The sequence below is a fragment of the Manis javanica genome, chromosome 10 (genome assembly GCF_040802235.1).
Source record: "Manis javanica isolate MJ-LG chromosome 10, MJ_LKY, whole genome shotgun sequence".
In the NCBI taxonomy this organism is placed as follows: Eukaryota; Metazoa; Chordata; class Mammalia; order Pholidota; family Manidae; genus Manis; species Manis javanica.
Genome location: NC_133165.1, coordinates 34,380,194 through 34,404,672, shown reverse-complemented (window position 1 = coordinate 34,404,672; position 24,479 = coordinate 34,380,194). Strand labels below are relative to the sequence as shown.

Below are 24,479 nucleotides of genomic sequence, written 5' to 3'. Positions count from 1 at the left end.
GATATCCCCTGTGGCTCCCATCCTGCCTGTACTGCCCCCTCTCTCTCCTCTCCCTTCTCCCGTCAGTCTGTTGATCTTTTCTCCATCTCTGTTCTCCTCTTCTTCTGCCCTGGCCTGGCTCATAGCCCCTCTCCCAGATTTACACGGCCTCTTTGGCCCTCTGCCCTCATTTTTGCTGCTTCTAGTCTATGCTCCTCCCACTCCACCCTCCTGCCCCAGGGTGACCTGCTTAAAATACCAAACTGACTGTCTCAGCTCCCATTTCAAACTGGCTCTGGCTCCCTAGTGCCCTTCAGCTCTGGCCTGGCATTCAAGGCCCTGGTGGTCTCATGTCCTACACCCTGCCCCATGCACCCACCCACCCCCATACCCTCACTCAACTCAGGGCACCGCCTATTTGGCCCCAGTGCATGTGCTGAGCACCCAGCTACCCCTCAGGCCAGCCTGGCATAGAGCAGCCAGCTGAAATGCTTGAGGGGCAAAAGAACCCCCCCACCCCCAAAAATGCTGCCACCCTCTGTGCAGCACCTGTGGTTTCCCCAGCGTCCCAGGGAGTGGAACTTTGAGTGACAGGCCTGAGGGTCTTACCCTGGGCGCCACACTGTGGACAGGGAACACCTTTTCCTGCTGCTGGGCCTCCTGCCACACTCCTTGGGGGAGCCCCAGCTCATTGCTGTCATCTCTCTTCTCCCCTGAATTCATTTTAAGGTGGGAACATCTCAGGAGCAGTGCCTGGCAGCCATCCCTAGCGGGGGGTGCAGACCCTTTCCCACTTTTTCATACTCTGTGCCCCTAGTTCAGCAAAGGCCACAGCCTTCAGTACCTTGGCCCACTCCAAGCGCAGATTCTCACTCCGGGCCCTCAGCAGGTAAGGTGGCCTCGGAAGTGGCTGACTGTGTCAGGGAGGGATGGGAGGGTCAGGGGACTGGGGACCCACAGCTGGACACTGGTCTGCGGGGAAGCAGGAATAGGGGTAGTGGGGGGGGGATCAAGTAGGCCCCTTCCAAGTTTGAGTCTAGGTCAAATGTGGGGAACCCATTTTCTCCTACTGCCCAGCCCCCAACAGGCTAATGTGGTGGAATCCTGCACCACCACCCCACTCACCTGCCCCAGGACACTATTACTCTCTCCTAGCCAGGGTAGGACTCCTCATCCTGGCATTCAAGGCCCCCATGACTTGGCCCCTTCCCATCCTTCATCGTGTTCCTGCATTAGTTCTGCCACCCTTCATTCTTGCTCCGAGCCTCTCTCAGGTCACTCCTCCCCCAGTTCCATTAAAGCCCCCTCCCCAACTCCTGCCCTGCCCCAGGCAGTCTTCCTGAACTCTGCCTTTGGGCCCAGCCCTTTAGCTGCGTGGCTGGCTCCTCGTCCCTGGGGGAGCTGCATCCCTTAAGAGAGAGCTGGGTGACGGCCGGGTAAGCGCAGGCCATGGTGGGCTTGACGGTTCGTGTGTAGTACCCCCGCCTCTCCCACCCTCCACCACAAGGAGCGGAGCCTGGGGCCAGGGCAGGAGAAAGAACAACAGGAGAGCCGGGTGCAGTCCCTAAAACAGGCTCTTTAATAACATTTATGTCTTCACTGAAGAGCTTCTCTTTCCCCACCCAGCACGGGGCTGGGGCCGGCAGGGTCCACAGGGCGGACACGTGCGCCCCCCGCGCCGGTCTAGTAGAAGGAGTACTGGTTCTCGACCGCGCGGGTGTGGCCGCGGGAGCCGTCGCCGGGCCCGCCTTCCGGGAGCCCGTCCGCACCGCCCGCCACCTCCAGCAGGCGCTCGGCGCTGTTGCTGCGGCTGCGCGCGCCGAGCGGGCCGTCGGCGACGCGCGGGGCGCCTGGCCCAGACGCGGCCGAGGAAGACGAGGCGGCCGAGGACGAGGTGCCGCCAGCCTCCGAGGGCGAGGCGGGAGGGAGGGCGGCGGCAGCGAGGCTGGAGAAGTAGTGCTGGCCGGCCGGCTCGCTCCAGCCGGCGGGGGGCGCGGGCGCGGCGCTGGGCGAGGTTCCCGTGTCTGCAAAGGAGAGCGCAGCCCATCGGGGCTGAGCCTGGCACCCTTGACCCCGCTTTACCTCAGCCCCAGCGTGTCAGTAGGGATGTAGAGACTCGGGGGCCCCGGATTTAGCTCTGGTTCCAGTCCACCTCCCAGAATAACTCATGTCAAGGTACAGACGGCAGTACAGGGGTCTAAGGAATGCCCTGGTGCTCTTAGTAACCCCGTTCCCCGAGCCAGGAATCACTCAGGATGGCGATCCTGTGGCGCTGCCACTCTCCCTCCAATCCTGGCGGCCAGGATTGCTTACAACTGTCCAAGCCCTGGCACTCATCCCCCTGGGGCTAGCAATGCTGGGTGGCAGCCTCTGGGTGGCTTCCATCTCCCCGCTGCCCACTTGTCACACTGGCCAGGTGGGGGCGTCTTACCAGGTGGGGGGCCCTGGGCCCGCACATAGCTGCGTAGGGTGATGTCTGCAGAGCCCCCTGACTCCAGGGGGATGGGGTGGGTGTGGAAGTGACGGAGCATGTCAAACACGGACTCGAACCACAGGTGCTGTACGTGGCACTGCCCGTGGCTGTTCAAGGACAGGCGCAGGTGCTGTGGGCACAGGTGGGCATGGTCAGTGGTGGGGTCCTAGACTGGCCACCTGCTGGGCAAGTGCCTTTTGGGGTGGGTGGGAGGACCATGTCTCACAGAGGCCATATGGGGCTGTGTCAGAGTGGGGGCCTCTCACACTTGAGCCCCATCTTAGGAGAGTTACTCCTGTGGGGGGGGATCAGGGAGGAGGGCAACACTGTCAGGCTGGGATGAAAGGGAGCACCCACATCATGCCCTTCACGCCTCCGTAGTCTCCAACAGCCCTAGAAGGCAGAGATTACAGCCCCCAAGTTAGAGATGGACAAACTGAGGCAGAGGGAGGGAGTGACCCACCCATAGTCACAGGACGCAGAGTTAGGAAGAGAACTTGTGTTTGTGCAATTTCCCCCCTCCAAACTGCCTCTGGGTCTGCCCTCTGTCCCTGCAGAGACAAGCCCAGAGCAGTGGAAACAAGCCCACGGCTGGCGGGGGAAGGAGTGACGGCACGTGCTCCTCAGATGTCTGCGGTGGGAGCACCTGGAGCCCGAGGAGCAGGGCTGGTTCCTCCCTGGGTTTCCTGGGCCCACATGGGGCAGGCCATCAGGGGGAGGCACCACAGGTCCGCGTTCCCTAGCGGTGAGCCACAGGTCTGGTTTCAGCCCTGTTTTGCTCAGTACATATCCCACAGGAGGAAGAGTGTCAGTCTCTGGGTGTGTGTGGCAAGAGGGGAGGTGCTGGGGGCATTCAGGGTATGCAGATGGCCCCCAAGCCCAAGATGGAAAGCTGGTCTAGTAGCTGACATAAAGGACAGAGAAGTGCTTGGTGGGGGAGCAGGGTACCATAAATGAGTTCTGCCACTCCCCAGGACCAGAAGTTGCTAGAACAGTGAGAGCAAGCCCAGGGAGCATTAATGGCAGTACAGGGCAGGGGCTCAGCCAGGGAGGAACAGCATAGTGGGGTCCCACCACAGTCTCAAATCTGGGCAGGGCCTTGGGGGGCGGAGGCCCAGGGCTGAGCTGTGCCCCAGGGGGTGAGTGCATCTCAGTCTTCAGGAGAATCTTCCAGACATTTGTTATCTGAAGGGGAAAAGAGCTGCCTTAGAAGGCAGAGGTCTTCCAGGAGGTGTGCAAGGAGAAGGCGGGGGTGGCAGGTGGTGGCAGTCTGCTCTGCTCCACCACTAACTCATCCGACCCCAGCAGTCACCCTGCTCTGAGAGGGCAGCAGCTGGGGTGAGTCCAAGGCTGGGTCTTGCCCCCAGAAGAGGGAGCCTCCTGCCCTGCTTCTCCCTTTCAAACTTTCTCCACTGCATGCCCCACAGGGGGCTGGGCACCAACCTAGCCTCTGGCCCGGGTATGAGTCAGATCCAAGCCCTCTGGAAAGGCTGCCTAGGTGACTCTGGCCAAGAAATGAACTTCGGGCTGCCAGGGATGGCGTTAAATGCCTGGTTGCCAGAGGAACTAGTAAGAGCGGCTGCTTTCCAAGGAGGTGTCCTGGGGGAGGTGCTGCCTCCTCCATGGTGGGGCCAATGCTGCTGAGGAGGGAGGTCCAGGGAGCAAGGGGAGGGCCTGCACTGGGCCAGTTGGGGGTTGTGACACTGAACACCAGTGCAGGCTTGGAGCAGGAGTCCTAAGGTGCCCCCCTGCTCCATCAGGGACTGACGGGAACTGTGTCCAGGAAACTTGGAATTGGGGGGGGGGCTTGAGGTTCCTGTCCACTCTGGTCACACTGTAACCTCCCCACAGTCACTTGACTCTTCTGTCATATTTTCCTTTGTACCTTAGTTCATTTTTAGCACACAATGCCCTTTCTTGAGGGCCCATCTGGGTGCACTGCACGTCTTTCCTGTGCCCTGTCCACCCTTCCACCTGTCTGCACCTCAAGGATTCTCCATCCACTGCACATCTCAGGTCAAGGTCCCTCCTACTCTGGCTGATGGGCTCAGGGTGTCCTCTGGCCCTGCAGACTCTGCCCAGCAGCTTCCCTGCCTGCCCACCTGCTCCTCTCCTGCCCGGCCCTCTCAGGCCCACTCCTTGTGTGGTTCCTCTCCGTGCCCTTGGGCCTGTGCCTGGCCCAAAGCTGGGGCCCAGGAGGGGTTGGTGAACTGACCTGAGCAGAGACCCTCAGAAGCACCAGTGCTAGGTGATCCCCAATGCACAGGGTCCAGTTAAACCCTCAGAAGGGCTGGCCTTCTGTGGGCTCGTCAACAGCAGGTGACTCCCCCAGCTGGCTAACGGAGCTATGTTTGGGGTTGACTGCACCCCTCAGAAAGGTGTGGGAGGGACGGGGGTGATTCAAAGAGCATGCCCATGGGAAGTCATGCCACACCTGCACCTGTAGAGCTGCTCCTGAAGCTCAGGTACAGCCTCGGACCAGGGTGGCCTCAGCCCCCCTCCCCCAGGGCCAGCCCCTCTGCCTCTGTCCCCGCCACTTGCCTTGGCTTTGCCCTGGAAGTTGAAGGTCAGCACGTATTCCCCAGGCCGAGTCTCACTCTGGCGGATGACGAAGAGGCCATGGCTCCGGGGCCCACCTGCCAGCACCAGCTGAGCTGCCTGGACCCGTGACAGCGTCCCGTGGAACCAGGGGCAGGAGGAGAGCTCCAGCTCGGGCTCGACCTCAGCCTCTGGCTCTGCCCCCTCCTCCCCTGGAGAGGGATTAGATAGCGTGAGGGGCATGGGGAAGGCGAGGGGGGCAAATCATTGAGAGAAGACATGCAACATCTTGTTGCATGTAAAATTCTGTTTGAATAATTTTAGAAAACGCAGGGAGCTGACCCAACCCACTGGTTGTACATGAGGTAAACTGAGGCATAGAGCATACGACTATCCTGGGGTCACTGTAAATAAGCGACAAACCTGGGAACAAGTCAAGTCTCCTTGTCCCCAACCCCTGGTTTGGCCCTTAGCATCCCTCTCTGGGAGCATTTTCTCTTGCAACCAGGGCCTGCGGGGGTGGGGTGTGGGTTGAGGGGGTGGTGGTCACGTTCGCAGACTAGCCTACAAAGGCCAGGACTGCAGTTCTGTGCAGTGGGCCCAGTGGAATGAAATGTCACAGCGTCTGAGGCTCAGGAAGGGCTTTGCGGGGAGCCCTTGGGCCCCTGGGGCCTGGGGCAGGGAGAGGAGGTGGCCCCCACTGCACCTGTGTTACTGCTGTCACCCCCGCTGCCTACTGGAGGTTCCAGGGTCTCCAGGAAGGTCTCCAGTGGGACATGGACCAGGGACTCCCCAATGGCATCTTGAGCTCGGCTGTGTGGGGCTGTCACCACAGCTGCTGTTGTTTCTGGCGGCCGAGGCAGGTCTACTGCTGGAGAATTGGCAGGTAAGAAGCATGTCCGTCTGCCTGGCCATCCAAGAGAGATGGAGGGCTCACCCCCTCCAACCCTGCCCTCCACCACTCTAGCCAGCTATGTCCCCAGCCTACCGTCCATCAGGAGCTCACAGCTGCAGGAGGCCACGCGGCTAGCCAGACAGCTGCCTCGGGCACAGGAGAGTTCAGTGTCTTCCTCGCTGTCCCTGTGGAGACAGGAAGGCAAAACCATGTATGTCCTGCCATGGGACTTGGACCCAGACCACAGGCTGCTCATGGAGCCAGTGAATGACAGTCCTACAGTCAGCATCAGCCCTCTCCTGCTTACCTGGTCCCTCTGCCTCCATGTCCCTGATTTATGGCCACCATGTGAGTGACTGGGCCATATGGAGAGGTCTCTGAATGGGTGTAGTTTCCCCCTTGAGGCCATAGGACCCCTGTCCACTAAGCCACAGGGGCTAGCCACCTCCTGGGATCCCATGGAGTCCCTCAGATGGTGGTTGGCACAGTGATGGGTGGGGCCTGGGCAGCTTCCTTCTCGGCCCTGGGCCTTTGTCTCCCATCTGTGACATGAGGTGTCTGGGACCCTGCCAGCTCTAAAGTATTGCAAAGTGCAATTCACCTTCACAGGGGCTGGGGAAAGAGTTTGCAGAGCAGATGGCTGGGAAGGTGGCAGGGGAGGGATTACAACCACTTTGGGGAACTGGGGGCCTGGGAGGCACTCAGGACTTTAATTGTGCTTCCTTAAATGAAGCTGTTAATTAGAAAGCAGCAGCCCCTCCCCAACGGCGCTCGGCTTACCCTGTTAGCCAGAGGCTGCCAAGAGCTCTGCTCTCTGCCGGCCTGCCCCTCCCTCTCCTGGCCTGTGCAGCCAGCCTCCCTGCTGCTCAGCCTGCTCTTACACACGCAGCTGAACGCAGCTGACCGTGGCTGCTCTCTGCTTATTCCCAGCCATGGCTTTCCAAAGCCCCGGACCGGCATCTTCCCTGGCTCTCACCAAGGTCCCCTCAGCAGGCTTTAATTGTAGCTATCTGATGGCCTTGACAGTCCCTGCAAGGCCCAGGCTCTTGCACACCTCTGCACCTTCTTGTTCTTGCTGGCTTGTTCTCTCTGCCCTCCTCCACCCCATGCCCTCTGCCAGGCTTAGGCCACGCCTTCTTTAAGTCTTGGAGGTGAGTACTTCTACCAACTCAACTTCTCTGGGCCCCTGGGCTGGATCATGGGGCTCCCCTCTGTTGCCCACTCCTGGCCCTCAGGGCTCACCCCATCACTGCCATCTTCTAGAGGGGTCAGAACCGCCTGGAGTGAGGATAAGACTTGGTCGAACCTCCTTCCAGGTCCCCAGGCCCAGGCCTTGTCGAGCCTGCTGGGGGTGGGGAGCACATGCCTGTGGCAGCACCCACCTGGATAGGGAGGCCATGAGGAAAGTCCATTTCTCAAGCGCTGGTCCTGCCATCACCAAAAAGCTGCTCCCTGTGAAAGGGCCCAGCCCAGCCAGACACCCACCCCATCTACCCATTCTAGGGCCACTGGGGCACTCACCCGGGGTCCACGCAGCCCTGGATGTCGGCCACCCATGAGTGCTTCTGTAGTGAGTCGATGGTCTCCAGGATGTACTCTGCTCCATTCTCCACCTGGGGACGGGCGGCCAAGTCCAGACCACAGTCAGAATCTAACCTCCTCCTCCCTCGGCAGGGGGCTCAAGACTCCAGGATAAATGGCTCACCCCGCTCCTCCCCAATGAGGCTCACTGGGGTGAGCAGCAGGGAAGACACTGGGGTCATCAGTGAGCAACACCCCAAACCCAGGCCAGGGTCCCAGGGTGAAGCCACAGTCAGTCTCAGCAGCCCCTCCCTCTTGGGCCTACCCTGGGGTCACTGGGGATGACTAAGTCCAGCCCCGGTGACTTAGGTCCTCAGGCCCTGGAGAGGCAGCCTCCGAGGCCATGCTGGCTGGGGAAGGGGTGGGAGGCCCATCATCCCCAGCCTATGCCCTGGCCCCCTGGAGATGGGATGAAAGGGCATTATAACCCTCAAGTCAATGGAGGGACAGCTGGCCCAGCACACTGAGTTGACCGGCTCACATGCCTCCTGCCTGGGACTCCATCTCTGTGGCCACGCTCCTGGGGTAAGCAGCCTCCAGAGGGGAAGCGAGGAGACCAGGCCCAGAGTGTGACCTTATACCCAGCCCCGTGAAGGAGGTGATGTTTCCCCCATTTTGTAAGTGAGGAGACTGAGGTTCAGAGTGGTCACACTAGCACTCAGTGGCAGCGCTGGACCCTGCACCCAGGTCTCTGTGGTACCAAGGTCCCATGCTCTCGGCTTTCTGTTGTGTGCCTTGGTTAAAATGTGGTTGTTGGACTTCCAAAGCTGAAAGGGTCCCCAGAGACCAATGTCAGCCCCTCTCTAAATAGATGGGGAGACTGAGGCCCAGCGTGCAGCTGGCAGGTGAGCCCATCTGCCTCAGTGCTCCTGAACAGAATTAGTAGCACACAGGCCACCCAGCCATCCTGAGTGAAGCTCTGGACCTGTCTCAGCCGGCAGATGAGAATGCCAGTGACTCAGGGCATGGGGTTGGCAAAGGTTTGCTAAGTGAATGAGGGAGTTCCTGATTAAACAAGATGAGAAGAAACATAAACCCAACTGGAGTTTGGGTGGATGAAGTGGGGAGGGGAGGTGGGGCAGGCTGTGCATGTGTCTGTGCTTCACTTTGCTTGGGTGGGTGGAAACAGGCCTCCTTGCAGACTTGGCCTCACAAATACCCTCAAATCCTCTGAGGAAGCACAGGGCCACAGCCCTGGCAGCCTGGAGCTGTGTCCTGAGCAACCCAAGTGGGCCATCCCAGTGACGTGGGGCCTGGAAAGAGAACTCCTTACCCCCCGACCCACTGGGGTGCCTCCCTGCCCATCCTCTGAGCCTTTGTGCCCTCTGTGGGACTGGGTGGCTTCCCACACTCCAGTGCCCAGCAACAGGAGCATTTGCATAACTGCGGTGCAATGGAGTGGGTGTGTAGCCCCAGTGGGGGAAGGAAGGGGAGGAAGTGAAACTTAAAGGAGCTTCACCCAGGCGCAGGAGGAAATGGGAACAGGGGCCCCAGATGGTGGGTGACACCTGGGTCATTTTGCTCTAGAGCCCGGGCCCAGATTCAAGTCCTAGCTATGTGCTAGATGTCTGTGTAGGGTCTTTCGGGACCCCCGGCCCCTGCCCTGCTGCTGGTTCCTTAGCTCACTGCCTCTGTGCCATCCTACCTATAATGGAGGTGGTCTGGGGCAGCAAGGCGAGCTGTGGGGCCAGGGGGTCAGCTCACCTTGAGAACAAATGTGTTGTCCTTCTCCGGCATCTCCAGAGGCATGGTGGTGCGGACCTCAATGATGGCTGACAGAGGGATGCTGACTTTGGGCCTGGAGGCCTGGGAGGCCAGAGGAAGGGGCAGTGAGTGTTGCATCCTGAAACCCTCTCTTCCCTCTCTCTCTCACCCAGAGGTCAGAGCAGCCCTCAGCTTAGAATGCCACGGCAAGCCTGGTACAGAGGGGTGCCAGTCCCCATCTTTTAGATAGGTGAATTGAGGGAGTTCCAGCAGGTCATGGACAGTGCTGGAACTAACATCTGAGTCTTACACCCACCCTGTCTGTGGTTTTCACATTTTTGACATTGTGACCCTGCATATATATACATATACATATATATATACATATATATATATACACACACACACACACATATATATATATATATATGTATATATATATATACGCATGAGGTAAAACTATCTTGGAAACAGAGATTTTCCCAGACAATATTTACCCTGACCCTGTATGATGTAGTATTTTCTAGTCTATTGTAATTCTAATTCATTAAGAAAACACTTAATCCCCCCTGCAGACTAGACTCTCCAGAGCATGGGTCTGGAGCCTCCAGCTCAGAACAAGGTTCCCAAAGCTGTGCAGGACCTTGTATCTGGGTTGAGGACAAGGGACCACTGTGGGGTTTAACAAAGGTGAGCTGTTAGGGCTCCCTGCCCTGCCCCAGTGCTTCGGGTCATGGCTCTAAGGCCCTGGGGACTGGATTGAGCCTGAGATTCCTGGCAGGGCTTGGGCTCCAGGACAGGGACTTTCTTAGGAGGAAAGGGAAGGGCCGCATGTTGGTTGGGCAGGCAGATGGGAATTCCTGGCAGCACTGGCTGCTGTCCAGTGGGTGCAGGGCTGGGTTTGGAGTGGTGACCGAGGGGCTTGGCTGACTGCGGCATGCTATCCCACCAGCCAGTGGGGGCAAGGGTCACGGTCCTTAGTGTGAAGTCTGAGACTGACAGAGCTCAGCAGCATGGTCCTGGACTGGGGACATCAGTTGGAGTCCTTCTGGCTGGAGGTAATTATGCCTCTGGTGTTTGAGGCACGTCTGTCCTGGCCCAGTGGCCTTTCATTCTGCTCCAGGCACACCTCACTGTTCCCACTTCCCTGGACAGAGTCGTCAGGCTGTTTCACATTTCCAGGTCTTTGTTCACTCAGCTTGTGCCTCTAGAAATACTTGCCTGGGCTCTGGGGCCTGGTGAACACTGCAGCCCAAGATTCCCCTCCTTGGGACCCCCAGAGGGCCCAGTGCTTCCTGCATTGAGGCCTCCCAGGTGGTCCTGCAAACAGGTTCCCTGTTGGCTCCCATCAGTGGGGCCAGCTCCACTGGTTCCTGGCTCCCCAGGGCTGGCCTAGGGCTGCGAGGGGCCAGGAGGCAGGAGACTTGACTCGTGCGCCGGAGGGGAGTCTGATGATCCCAGGAAGTAGCTCCAAGCCTGCAGACCCCACACTTTTGTGCTCCCAGAGTCTCCAGAGACAAGAGATCTGCACTGAGTGGCGCAGGCAGGTGGGGGCGGGGTCAGCGGGGGTGTTCTGTGGGACCCAACTCATTAGGGAAACCCACCTGAGCCCCTACCATAGTATAATTACCACTGGGTAACTCCTGAATTCGAACATTTGCATGAAAAAAGCAGAGTGGGAGGCCAGACCAGGGTGTAGGAGCCCAGATGCTTTTCTCAGAGGTTAGAAAAGTGACCCCCTCAGGAACCCTGTCCTCTGCAAGCAGTGGACAGTGGGCTGGGGAGGGGCTACCAGAGAATCACAGCTGCTGCCCCTCCCCTGAGGGCAGCCGCCACCGCTATTCACAGCCAGGCAGCTGTGACTGCCATTCAGAGCCTGGGTATTGGTGCCTTGGGCCTCTGTCCCTGCCCTTTGGGTGACCCTGGGCAAGCCCCAGCTCACTTCCCACCCTCACTGGGCCTTGGTCTCCCTGTCTGACCAAGCAGGTGGCATTGGGCTTAGTGGTCTGTGGACGTAAGTAGTCTATGGATCTCTCAGGGACCTAATGGTGGGGACCTGGGCAGGCAAAAAGACCTTGGAAAGTCTAGGGGTCCGGGGACTCAGGGAAAAAGCTCTTCAGAGATTATGTCCCTGGGAAGTCACCTCACCAGAGTCCATGCAGCTCATGGGCCCACAGCCTGGGAGGTGGAGAAAGAGGCCTGAGATAGAGGGTGACTAAGGGCAACTGGCGATAGCGTGGGCCCAGAGGTGGGTGGGGACCTGGAGTGGTTCTTAGGGGTGCTGCCAGCTGCTGCACCAGCACAACCTTCCCCCTTCCTGAAACTCCCAGTGCACAAGGAGCCCTCACCTCCATGCTCCTTTCTTCCCGGGACCACCAGGGTGGTGGGCATAATTAGCCCAGCTCTGCCACCCACTAGCTGTGTGACTTTGGACAGGTCACACCTGCTCACTGAGTATTCCTTTTCTCTTCTGTGACCTGCGGAATGTGGTGGCCACCTTGCCCGGGGTCATGGGAGGACAAGCCTGCCCACCAGGCTTAGGGCCAAACAGGTGGTAGGCTCTGGGAAAGCAGGAACCAATGTCACAGTTATTCCTACTTTGCAAACAAGGCAGGTCTGCCACCCTGGAGACCCAAAGCTGCCCCCCAGGGGGTCTGATGGCATACCTCCAAGAGTGGGGAGGGCAGAGTGTACTCAGGTGAGCAGCAACGCAGGGGACAGCTGGAAGAAGCTGTTTTGGAGACCTGGGCCGGAAAGGGCCACCTGGGCAGAAGCCAGCCTGAAGTCCAGCAGCCAAGCTGGGGCCCAGCAGATTCCCACTGGGCCAGGGGCAGACCTGCCCAGGAAGGCTCTCTGAGTGTGCACTGTCACTCCCGGCTCTCACCCCTCCTCCTCTCTGGAAGCTCCAGACACCCAGGGGCCCCAGGCGAGGAAGAGATGACAGCAGGCAGCTAGGTTCTCCCACACCAAGAGCAGTGCCCCAGAACCCCTCCTGTAGCCACGGAGCTCTTCTGACACCTCAAAGGTGGAAAGGGGTCTTAAGGGGTGACCTGCAGGAGAGGCAGAGTGGGGCCCACATCCCAGGCTCCTGACACTGAATATTCCATCCTTCCAACCTGACCCAGCAGTGCAGTTCCCGAGGCCAGCCCCTGGCACCCTCAGCTGCTGCCCAGGCCGCTCCACCGCCCCCCAGGTGGGGGCTGGTGCTCACCTTGGGCGGCACGAAGAACTCGAGGCGAAAGCGCTCGCCCGCCACGGCCCTGCGCAGGAGCAGGCGGCACTTCTGCCAGTGGGCAGCGCCCCCTGGACCCGCGGCTGCATCATCAGCCACCATGAAGCGCAGCGCGCCCTCGCGCTGTATGTCCACCAGTTCCACCTTGGCCGCCAGCGTCCGAGGCAGCCGCAGCCGCCGTGTCCACCTGTCGCGTGGTTCGGCCGGGGGCTCAACAGCCCGCGGGGCGGTGTCGGGCTCGGGCGAGGCGCGCCGGTGCCACATGTCGCGCACGCCGTCCACCACGCATAGGCTCATGTTACGCAGTGAAAAGCCCTTGCGGACCCTGGCCTTGGCCGCAGCGTGCGCCGTCACGTCCTCCGAGCTCCGCGAGTGGCCGTACGCCGCCGCCTTTAGCGCCGCAGGCCCCGCCGGCTCCTGCTCCATGGCGTCGGGGTGCTGGGTTGCCCCTGCAGGCGCCGGCATGGCCACCAGCACGCGGCGCACCGCCTCGCCGAACACGTCCAGGAAGTTTGTAGCGAAGTGGCGGGAGAAGGAGGCGCCTGCGTCGGGGGTATCGTAGGCTGGGTTGTCCCGCAAGAAGCGGCAGAACTTGTGTGCGAAGTCCACGGCAGCTGCCTGCGCATGCAGCTCGCAGAACTGCCGCCAGTCCGGGACCGGGACCGGGGAGGGGGAGGCGGCAGGGCCAGGGGCGGCACCATTCATGGCTTCCGTCCCATCGCAGCCCCCTGCGGCTGTGGGCGAGAAGAGCTCAAGTGACTTCCTGACCTCTGACCAGACTGCCCACCTGTACCCCTGGCCTGCCCGCTTCTCCAGGGCTCCCTGGGGCTGTGTTGTGTCAGGGGTTGGGGGCTACAATATGCAGCCATTCAGAGAAGCGCCAGTGTGTGAACAGGCCGACCATGGAGAGGGCAGGCATGAGGCAGCGTTGGCAGGAGGCAGTGTCTGTGGGAGGGGATTCCCCCACATTCAGTGACCCAACAGCAGCCTCAAGGAACCCCAAGGTCACTCCTGGGGTCAGTGAGTAAGGCTGGGATGATAAGTGCCTTGGAGTGGGCTTTAAGATAGTTTACTTCCCTAAGTAACCTCTTCTGAGGGCTCCCCAAGCCCAGGGGACAGGAAGAAGTCACGTGCAATCCTTTTGGTGCTTAACCTTTAAAATATGACACGAACCAACATCCCCCCACTCCCCAGGCTGCTGTCCAGGGACCCACATAATAATTTCTCTTGCCTGCAACACTTAAGCAGCCTCTTCACTGGTACCCCACAGAACCTGATGTCACACCTGATTACAGTCTGGTCTCCACCCAGGAACCCAGTCGTCATTTCAAGTTAAACATAAGACACATCAGGTCCCTCCTCTGTTCAAAATCCTGCACTGGCTCCTATTTCAGTCAAGAGTAAAAGCCAGAGTCCTGCCCATGGCTCCTAAGGCCTCACATGATTGCCTCTATTTACCTTTGAGCTTATTTCCTGCAACTCTCCTTGTCCAGTGTGCTCTGGCCACACCTGGGTCCCACCCCAGGGCCTTTGCACTTGCAATTCTCTCTTGCACTTGTCTGGTATGTTCTTTCCCCTACACTCCTTCTCTCCCTTCAGGCTACTGCTCAAATACCATCTTGTTTGACAGCCTTCCCTGACCACCACTTCACTGAGTAAGAAATGCTCCTGCTGGCATCTCCGTGTTCTTTGCCTGTTTGTCTCTCCGTATTGCTCATTGCCATCGGACATGCCATTTGTTCACATGCTCACTTGTGTTGGCTTCTCCCTACCCCCACTGCACCCTCACTAAGAATGTGCAGGGATTTTGACCACCTCTTAAGTGGCTGTGCTCTCAGTGCTGGGCACATGGCAGGCTCTCAGTAAACACTGAATGAATAGATGAACAGATGAATGTGTTTAGCACACCAGACATGTCACAGCCTAAGCCCTCAAAAGAGGCCTGAGAATACACAGCTTGCTAGTGACAGGCCTGGGATTCTCACCCTGACTCCAGGACTTGGGGGCTGCCTCCCAGAGTGGACCGAGTATGACCAGTTTTTCGTAACGGCATTGAAGGGGCTGCCTCCTTTGACTTCTTTCCATCACAGTGACCTGTACACTCTACTTGTGTTCCCACCTCCTGGAATCCTGTTCACTCCAGAACTCCCACCCAAATCTGACCTTAAAAATGTCTCAGTCCAGGAATCCCAGCAGCCTCTTCACCTCAGCTTCCTCCTGTTCCCAGACCCTTCTGTCCTTCATCAGTCTGGATCGCTGAACACATAGCATGTGTCCAGTCATTTGGGAGCCTTCCCCCCTTGTCCCCCAAGGTGGCATTCACCCCCGGAGGCACAGGCCCAGCCCATTTTTTAATGCAACCTTCCTCCCCTAGAGCCGGGTGAATATTACCAGTGGAGAATAAGTGGGTTGATACTATCTTACCCTGGCTTGGGGATCCCTTGAGGGGACCAGCTGTTAGGGGGTCTGGGACACAGGGTCATGCTCTCACCTGCCCTCCCAGGATCCCTATTTCCTGACATGACCCTATCCTCACAGCTCCTGGGAGTTCCAGCTCATCTCTCCTCTGGGATCCAAAGTGTAATTAAATGTATAAAAATAGCTGCCCCACTTGTGTGAGATCATCTGTGGGGTCTCTGGGCACAGGGCACCAGAGGAGGTCCCTTTCACCTTGGGGCAACCTAAGCCATTGATCTGCAGTCGGTAACCACAGGAGAGCCTCGGGGAGGAAGCAGGCAACTAGACGAGAGCACATAGGACGGTATTCCCAATGAGCAGGCCTACTTGGAGACTCGTGCCCTGGTACTGGGAGAGGGCAGCAGGGAGTTAGGAAGGTTTGGGGCTCCATTCTTGCAGAGCAACCTCTGTGCACACATGAGCAGTGAACTGGAGGTAGGTTCTCAGAACGTCGGGAGGATGGGGGCTGAGGCACCCATGAACTTGGCTCAGGCTGGGCCTTTTTTCTGCTCTGCTCTTCCACCTTTCTTTATCTGGCTAATGCCTACTCATCCTTCAATACTTAACCCCCTTCCTCACTTTAAAAATGGGGATGAAGTCTCCCTCCCTAACTAGGAGGTGGTCTTTGTAGCATCACAAACCATGTGCAGCATGGAAGGGCTGGGGCTTCTCTACCCACTGGTGGGGCCGGGAAGTTTCCAACCCTCCTCACAGACCAGCCAGTGTGACACCCAATCAGTGATACAGAGCCCTCTGCCACTCTGTAGGAGGCCACAGCCCGATGCGGGAGCAGAGCCTCAGAGAATGGGTGGAGAAACTCGCCCAGTGCCCACTGCCCAGGCTGGCTGAGAAGCTTGATGGAGGGCTCCAGTTGGCGGGGGGCCCTCTGGGAATGCCCACCTCAGTTTGCCTGACCCTCCTGCACCCATTGCCATCCTTACTCAGCTGACTATTCAAATTCTACTCAGCCTTTATAAACTGTAAACCTCTTTTCTTCAGGAAGCCCTCCCGCCCCCGGCCCCTTTCTGAGCTCCCATGGTCCCTGTGGTCCTTGGTCCTCTTGCTCCTGTGGGCAGGGTCCCAGCTCCTCCCCCAGTGACCCCAGGGAGCACGAGACCTGCTGACTCAGTCCAGGGCAGGCACACACTGGGCAGCGGCGATCTGGGCTCTGTCCCAGGCCAGGTCATTGTCTCCCCAGGCCTCAGCTCCCCATCAATAACACGGGGTGCTGGAGCAGGGGCCTCCAGGGCTCCTGAATGTGATGGCCCTTGGGCACTAAAGACAGGCGTCACTGTCATTCCACTGGGACCAGGGGCAGGCAGGAGGTTGCCTCTCACCCTTAGGTTTATTCCGTGAAGACTGGGGCTGGAGACAAAGGGAGGCCCCCTGGGGCTGGGGAGCAGGTGCCGGCCCCAGGGTCCTTGGGTGGACAGCCCACCCTCCCCCAGTCTATTACCCCAGGGTTTTCTGAGGCTCAGCTGGGCTGTCTGGCTTCTCTTCCTAGAAAAATGTTTTTGTTTCCATCTCACCAAGGCCAGAGCACGATGGGATGTGGACTTCGGGGATGGGGGGCAGGAGAAGCCTAATTGAGTCTCTGCCTGTTGCCCTTTCAGGCCATGGACTCTACTAACCCCTTGGAAAGGAACCCAGACTGGAGGCACCCCCCGTCTCCCTGCCCCCCAACTGGGTCAGATGCCTGGGAGAGGGGGCGGCTGGCCTTCCGGTGGTAAAAATAGCGCTGACAATTGGAAAAAAAAAAGGCCAGTCAGCCACTGCTGGCACATAGTTCCAGACCCCATGGCCAGGTCATTCCTTAAAATATTGATGAGGCCCCAGCCACCCCCGCTAATGGGCAGGGACCGTTTGATCCACTGCACAGTGGGTGGTGGCCTGGGGGGCAGGGAGGCATCAACCCTGGCCACACCCCACAGGGGCTGTGTTTCTGCAGGAGCCCCAGCTGGAGCCGGCTTCCCCACCAAAGGGGACAACCAACCTCAGGAAAGGGAAGGCGGTCCCGCAGTGCAAACCAGTCACCAGAACTCTGAAAGGCTGTCCTGGCCTGCTGTCCCCAGGCAGGGCCTGGTCAGCAGCCCCCTCTGCCAAGACTCCTGACCCTTTACCTGCACCCTCACTCACCTCTGAGCTTGGAGGAGCACGCAGACAACTAGGTGTGGGGAGGGTCAGAACCAAGGGTGCTCTGTTCTAGGCTGGGCACTGCCTCCCTCCCCTGAATCATTCATAATGGGGAAAGTGAGGCCTCTTCTTGGGCACCCATCTCCCTCCCAAACACAGGAAGAGGAGACAAGGCCTCACTTGGTTCTTCCCTGCCTGCTGGGACGCTGGCCTGAACCATGCCCACTGATGTCCTCTCCTCTGGGCTTAGGACCACTGGCCTGGCCTGGCGCACGCCGGCACACCCAACCCTGTGCTTGACAACCAGGGCTCGTTCGGTGTTCTATCCTGCTGCTCCTCCAGCTGCCCTCCTGGCCTCTGTGAATAGTCCCCTCCAGCCCTCTCCTTGCACCCCTCCCCCTGCAAGACATAGTCTTTGGGGCAGGCTGTTCTTCAGCCAGGAGTGCCTTCTGGCCTCTGGCTGCCTGACTCTATCTCCCCAGCCAGTGGAATCTCAGGGTACACAGGGCACATTTCCTGTTTCACTGTTGGGTGTGTGGGTGTTGGTCCTCAAGTCTGTTTCTCACCTCACCCCACCAGGAAGTGCCCCCACAGGGCAGGCTCTGAACCAAGGCCTCCTGCCTGAGTGAGGTGTGGCTGGAATTCCCTGATCCTCCCACCTAGAATATCTGTGCTCATCCGACGACCCTGGCAGAAGGCAGGAGTGGACCTGACTCTTGCAGAAGAAAGAAGTGGGCACAATTTTACACCCTTGAACTTGCTGGGATTTTGCTGCAGACTGGGTTGTGGGAGGAGGGTGCTCATACTAGTGACAAGGACAGGTGCAGATTAAGAGCCTTTGGGACTCTGCCCTGGATGGGTGAGTGGGAGGGAGGACACTCAGGTGGTCCTGACTTTTCTGAGCATCAGTTTCCATAGTTGCAAAGTGGGACCATCCTGCTCTCCCACACAGACTGCTTCATCGTCTGAGGCCTGAGCATCGCTGGGAGGCAGCTGTTAAAGCTGGGAGAACAGGTCTGTGCCTACTGAATCCACTTGCCTTTCCCACAGCTGCCAGCCTTTGCCATTGTGGGAGGGTGGCAGCCTGTCCACTGAGCCTCCTGGCTCCCACTGATGCCCCATCTTGACAAGCCCTGCAGGCTCTGGGACCTGCAGACCTCCAGCTACATCCAACACAGGGGCCCCACTGCCTGGGTGGCTCCATACCTCCATTACCTGGTCATCTGACACATGGAACAGTAGAGTGGTTAAAAGTCTGAGATCTGGAGCCAGACTGTCTGGGTCTGAATCCCAGCTCCTCTGCTTCCTAGCTGTGCAACTGTGGTTAAGTGACTCAGCCTCTTGGGGCCTCAGTTTCCTCATCTGTTAAAATGGAGGGTAATAATGGCACTGACCTCAAAGGGCTGTCATGAGGACTAAATGAATAATTTGTTTAAAAATCAGAGCTCCTCTGCTTCTACTTCCTGAATGTCTTGCATCCATGCCCTCCATTCTTCCACTACTCTGAGCAGATGCCTGCAGAGGCCTCTCTTTCCCACTGTCCCAGCCCTGATGAATCCAGGCCCCAGTGTGGCAATGTCACGTATCCAGAACTCAATTGGGCCCATTTACAGCCCTTCTCCCTTCCCATCTTCCCTGCCAGGGAGAGAGAATTCTGTCATTGCATATATATGAGGAAACAGGGTTCTGATACGGGAGGCAACTGGCCATGATTCACTGGATTTGTATTGTGCACCCCAGGCTGTGTATCAGGTGCCATGCTGGTGGGTCCAGGGCCACAGAATGGATGGGGGTAGTGAGGAGCCAAGTTCAGGTCTGTCCCTTTCTGTAGCACATGCTACTCCCAAGGCACAGCTGGGGGACCCAGGCCCACTTTGGGAAAGGAAATGCCCACCCTCAGAGGAGGGGGTACTCCAACAGGCTGGAGGGCAGGAGAATCCAGACCTGGGGCCCACGACAATAAGCTATGCCAGGACCTGAGGGCTTGGGAGGGAAGCTCATCCTCCTTCAGGAGCACCTGGTGTTGGACAGTTCCTGGACAGGCTCTTTAAGTGGAGAGCAGGCTGGGATGTTTCTAGCTGCACTGGCAATGCTCTCCTGGCCTGAGCCTCACCATCTCTCCATCTTCCAGTGTCACGGATCTCACCTAGGTCCTGATTCATACCCCTCCCTGGCCTCCTGGGCCCCTGGCCCAGCCCCTGAAACCTGCAGGATCCCCCCACCACTCAGCCTCTGGCTTTTTCTTGACACACGTACCAGGGACTCCTGGACCTCTAGTGCCAACCTCCCCACCCCAGCTCTGAGTATCTCAGATCTCTTGATACTGCGGATGCTTATAGAGGTTCCCTGGGCCTTTCTCCAAGCAACTGAACTCCCCACCTGGCTGATCTCCAGGCACTTCAAACTCACCACATCCAAGTTCTAATACATCTTCTTACTTCAACCCTGCATGGCCTCTGTTCAGTCTCAGCACCCAGCCCAGCAATGTTCCACCTGCCCTCACTCCTCTACCCCAGTAGCTGTCAGGCCCCCAGCACCTGGGAACACCCCCTTCATCCTGTCCCCACCTCTACCCTGGTGCCCATGCCCCTCCGTAATACCACATGGCTGTGGCCTGTCTTCTCCACCAGACCATGAACCCCCAGCTGGGTGTTACACCCACACCCAGGTGGGCCTGATACACCGAGGATTGGAAAATACCTAGAGAATGGAGCCCAAACCCTGCTTCACCCAGAGGACCCAAAAGATCCGTCCTCCCACACACTGATGCCCTGCCTCGCCCTGCCCAAACAGGTGTGGGTTGTAACCTTCTTTAGATGTTCAGAGTCATACCTGCTCTCCCTGGGACAGAATGCAGCCATAAAAACAGACCCAACCAGGTGAGAGGGGAAGGGAAACTTCCCCAGGCTACAAAGCTGCCACGGCTTCTCTGGTCCCATGTGGACTGTGAGGAGCAGGACGTGAGGCAGGCTCCGAGACTGGATCAGAACCCTAAAAGGACAGAAGCCAGGAGGCCCAAGGCAACTAAACCTCGGTTCCCTACATTCCAGGATGGGTAGAGAGTGCAAAAAGTAAGAACCAGGCTCCTGTGAGAGCGAAGTGCTTTGAGGCTCTGCTTGGTTGAGTGACTTTGGGCAAGTCATTTCACTTCCCTGAATCTGTTTCTTTCGCTGTAAAGCGGAGATAATAATAGTACCAAACCCACAGTGTTGTTAAGATTATATGAGAAACAGCACAGTTGCCCTTAGCTTGGCATGAGTCAGCTTGAAACTAAATGCCCAGGGGGCTCTACCTGGTTGGGGGTCCCACCTCCAACACCAGCTAGGGAAGCCCACCCTTGGGTGTGTGTGCATATTCTCCACTAAACAGGAAGGAGGGGTTTGGAAATTTTAGACAGTTTTTAACAATAAGAGTATGCGTGAACCCTCGATTACTTAGAGCTATTCAGTTAAGCCAGATCAGACTCTCTTGCTCAGCATCATTCACGCCCCGTAGAGGAGAGGAGTGGGGGGAAACAGCCTGTGGGAAACTGACTTGGAGACCACCATAAATGCCTTGACCCATACCAGCCTAGCAGCCAGCTCCCACTGCCAGCCCTCTCCCAAGGTTCTTAGAGCTGAAAGGGTCGAGGCCACTCCCCCATCCAGTGGCCTCCTGGATGAAGCAGGGAAGCCAGGACGGAAGAGATTTGTTAAAAGTGGAGGCAAAGTAGGAGGGGTTCAGATCACACTCTCACCGGAGGGAGCCAAAGCCTCTTAGGGAAATCACTTCCTCCTTCCTCCTGCCCGCCCCCCGCAGGAGGTGCTCGCTCACCCCGTGCTCAGTGCTCTATGTTGGAGGGGGCTACTCTTGCTGGCCACCAAGCTAGGAAATAGGTAGAACCATCCTCATTTGACATGGGGGATAATAGAGGCTCAAAGGGCAAAGACAGAGTTCGACACAGGCAGACTCCCAACCCTGCGGCTCTCCCCTGCATCGACTCGGTGTGAACACAGATTCAGGGCTATTCACATTCAGTCACTCCTGCGGCTGCCCGGTACGCCCTGCACTCCTGAGGGGCCCCAGTCACAGGAGACTGCTCTTCCTGAAGACCTCACTTCGCAGGTTGCTGGGGGCCTGGAAGGGCCCCCAGCTTTGCTGGCCTCGGCCCGCTGGGCTGGAGCGGTTCGGTGGCCCAGCGTTGCCCGCAGGTTCATCAATGGCCGAGGCCGAAGGGCCTGAATGGAGGGCATGAACACGCCCCTCCTTAAAGGCGCCGGCCTCTGAGGCGCCCTTAGCGGCCCTCCCCACCGTCGAGAGCTGCCGGAGAGCTCCCGGGTGGGTGGGTCAAGAATGGTGGCTGTGAGAAAGAAGGCCTACGCCGATGGACGGCGTGCCGGCCCGGCGGCTGTAGTCTGGAAAGGGTCCCTCCTGTGGTCCACCCCCGCCCTCGCGGTCAGGGAAGAAAGCCGGGCACCACCCCCCGCCCCAGCCAGAGACCCCTCCTCCAGGGGGCCCTCGGCGCTAGCCCCGCCGCGGGGCCCTGGCCCTAGGAGTGGGCGGGAGCGCAGCTGCTCCGGAGGAGGCTCGGAACCTCCCGCCACTCCCGCCGGACCTGCGATGGGGTACGGGGAGCCGATCCCCAACAGGGCGCATCTCCTCTGTCGCGTTTCCTCCAACCCGCGCACACAAAGACGACACGCGCGGACCAAGGCGCGTGCGGCCGCGCTCCCCGGGGCAGCCGTACGCACACGCACGCACGCCCTAAGGGACGGACGGGGTCCGGGGTGATGGACGAGGGGACGAGGGAACTGAGGACAAGCAGGCCGTACCTACAGGGGCGCAGCCTCGGCCGAGCGGGCCGGAGCGCCGGCGGAGCGCTGCCCGGACCGCGGCCGGGCTCCCGGAGCCCGGCGGCTCATGGCCCAGGACGGGTTCGGGTTCCCTCTGGGTGGGAGCCGGCGGCGGCGGCGGCGGCTTCTCCCTCCCTCGTCCGCAACCTCAAAGGCTTGTGCGCTCCTCACCGGCCCCGCGCGTCCCGGGCTCGGTTCTCCCGGCGGCCGAGCCCCGCGCGCTCAGAGTCCAGCCCCACGCCGCACGCGCCCCGCCCCGCTCCGCTCCACTCTCGCCCCCCGCCCGCGCGGCGCGCGCCTCTCTGGCTCCGCCCCCGGCAGAGCCCCGCCCCCGCCCGCTGAGCGCCGCGCCCCCTGCCTTCCGCGGAGCCCTAGCGGCGCCCGAGGCTGGTGCTTACCTCCTCCGGTTGGCAGCGGCGGCGGCGGCGGCGGCGGGGCGACCGAGCCCTGGGGCCAAGAGGAGTAGCTTCCCCATTTTGGGCGGGAGTCTGTGACCGGCCCGTCTCGCGGAGCCGGCCCCAGGCCAAGCGCCAGAATTACCCCTCTGCGAGGACGTTCTCCGGACCCCGGAGTGGTGGTCCCCGGAGCGCAGCGGGTGGAGGCCTGGTGGGTGGTCTGAGGTGTGGGGTGAATGGGGCTCTGAGCTGTGGGGTGAATGGAGCGTGGGCACTCCTCGTGGACAGGCGCTTGGCGGGGGCCGTCACTGTCAAGTCCTTCCACCGCCGGGACAATGAGAGCCTCCAGGAAGCCCAGATGTCGCAATGGGGGAAGTTGACGTCTGGTTCTCATAAATCCCGAGGACTAGCACCACGCCCCCTCCCTCCAGCACTCCCGGTGCCGGAAACCACCCTGGGGCTGCAGGGCAGGGAAGACCCCACCTACCTGTCTTTATAGTGTTGGGGACACTGATGCCACCCCGAGAGTTACCAGGGGTGTTAGGGACCTGATGTCTTGGAAGGGGAAACACAGCCCTGGCTTCCTCTCCCCTGCTCTGTTCCACAGCCCTAAAACATAGGTTAGGGCTGAGAGCAGTCTGGCTAGGAAAAGAGACTCCCACTGGCTTTTGCTGGCACTTTGGCCTGACCCCTAGCCATCTGTGGGCCTCCAGGAGGCTTCCCAAAAGAGGCCAAGGGGCTCCAGCAGGCCTGGAAGGGGTCTGAAGGAGCTGTAGTGCATCAATGTGAGCAGAAGTGTGGAAAGCTGTTCAGCGATGAGACCTATTGCTTGCTCCTGGGGAGCTGGGAGGAGGGTGCCTGAGCTGCTCCCCTTCTCTCCCTTCTTGCCCCCTGCCGCAGTTCTTCAGCCCCCACAGGCAGTTAGATCAGCTTCTCCCTGCCCTCACTAAATCCCCTGCAGCCTCCACCTTTGGCAGTTCTTTGGTCTGCCATGTCTCTCAGGTAGCCAGGAGGGCCTCCATCTGTTGCCCTCCCCTGCCCATAGTGACCTTTGACCCTTGCAAAGAGCACTTTAACCTTTTCCAAAACCATTTCACATCTCTAATTTCCCAAGAAGCAGGACGGGCAAAGAAGGGGTTTTATCCCAGTCTTGTGGGTGGCAAGGGTGGGGCCTTAGAGAGGAGGGGTAGTGAAAGTGGAGATGTCTGAAGTCCTCACCTCCTACCTGCCAGCTGTGGGCTACCTTCCCTAGGGGCACTGAAGCAAGGAGGGCTTTGTCTGAGGGCCTGGTACCTAGCCCCCCCCGACCCCCCCTGCCTTTCACACACAAACCAGCTGCTCTCTCAGCAGGACCTGGCCAGGAAATACTTAATGTAAACTTAGGCACTGACCAGCCATGGATTGGACCAGCCATAGATTGGATGCCTGGCTAGGATGTCAATCTATGAATGAGGCTGGGAATGGTGTGGGAGAGTTGGGGGTGGGCGGGAGGGTGACCACCTGCAGAGTGGGAGGGAGCAAGGTGGCCTGTCTGTGGACCCTACCTTCCTGAAAGATGGGAGAGCCTGACCCCTGTGGACTCACCTGGTTCCAAGTGGTAGGCTGAGTTCCACTGGTGGGCTGTCATTGGCCAGGGAGGGTCCTGGGGTGTGGAACCCTGGGCAGGACAATAGCTCTGATCCCCAGGGAGGCGGAAGTGAAGCGGAGCCAGCTGCCTAATGACTCTAACCCACAAGAAGGAACTGGTGGGAGATGTGGAAGTGGCAGGGGCAGGGCGGGGTGGGGGGTGCTGGCCAAGCAGTTCTGTTATGGGGACAGGAATGAGGGTCAGGGAGGACGAGTCCACCTGGGGTCCCCGAAGACAGGAGACTCTGGGGCTTTGGAGGAAATTCTCATGGGTCAGATGATGAAGAGTGCTGGGGTGGTACCCCAAAGGGGTCCCTGGATGCCCAAGTTGTAGAGTATTCCAACTAAACCAAGACTAAAACCAAGACAAGGGATAGCACGGGGGATTCTGGCCTGGTAGACTGCAGGGTGGGAACTGGGTGTGCAGCCAGCCTCGTAGGCCACTAGGCCACTGGGTAACACAGACCACCACAGACCAAGAGGAAGCCCCTGTCTGGGTGGGAGGGGATCCCCATGAGTGGGGCTGAGCTGGGTACCAGGCAGCCCTGAAGCTGTGGCGCAGGGGTGTCCCCAAGCAGGCTGGCACTCAGGGACTTGGTGGGCACTGGTTCTGCAGTGCCTGGTAAGCAGGGGC

At 59.3% G+C, this 24,479-nt stretch overlaps 1 protein-coding gene across 5 annotated transcripts; it reads right to left on the bottom strand.

Moving 5' to 3' along the window:
- Positions 1-1,535: 1,535 nt before the first annotated feature.
- On the bottom strand, positions 1,536-23,920 carry SH2B2 (SH2B adaptor protein 2). Of its 5 annotated transcripts, none has more exons than XM_036998737.2 (9): positions 23,804-23,920; positions 12,382-13,136; positions 9,171-9,272; positions 7,407-7,498; positions 5,979-6,070; positions 5,697-5,861; positions 4,994-5,202; positions 2,411-2,582; positions 1,536-2,003 (listed from the first exon to the last, which is right to left on the bottom strand). In XM_036998737.2, the coding sequence occupies exons 1-9, from the start codon at positions 23,844-23,846 to the stop codon at positions 1,663-1,665; spliced, it is 1,971 nt and encodes a 656-aa protein (XP_036854632.2). In that variant the 5' UTR covers positions 23,847-23,920; the 3' UTR covers positions 1,536-1,662. The 5 variants fall into 5 exon arrangements, with proteins under 5 accessions (XP_036854632.2, XP_036854629.2, XP_036854630.2 ...); XM_036998734.2 differs by lacking the exon at positions 23,804-23,920 and adding an exon at positions 22,223-22,655; XM_036998735.2 differs by lacking the exon at positions 23,804-23,920 and adding an exon at positions 22,223-22,631 and having other exon boundaries at positions 5,697-5,858.
- Positions 23,921-24,479: the final 559 nt, after the last annotated feature.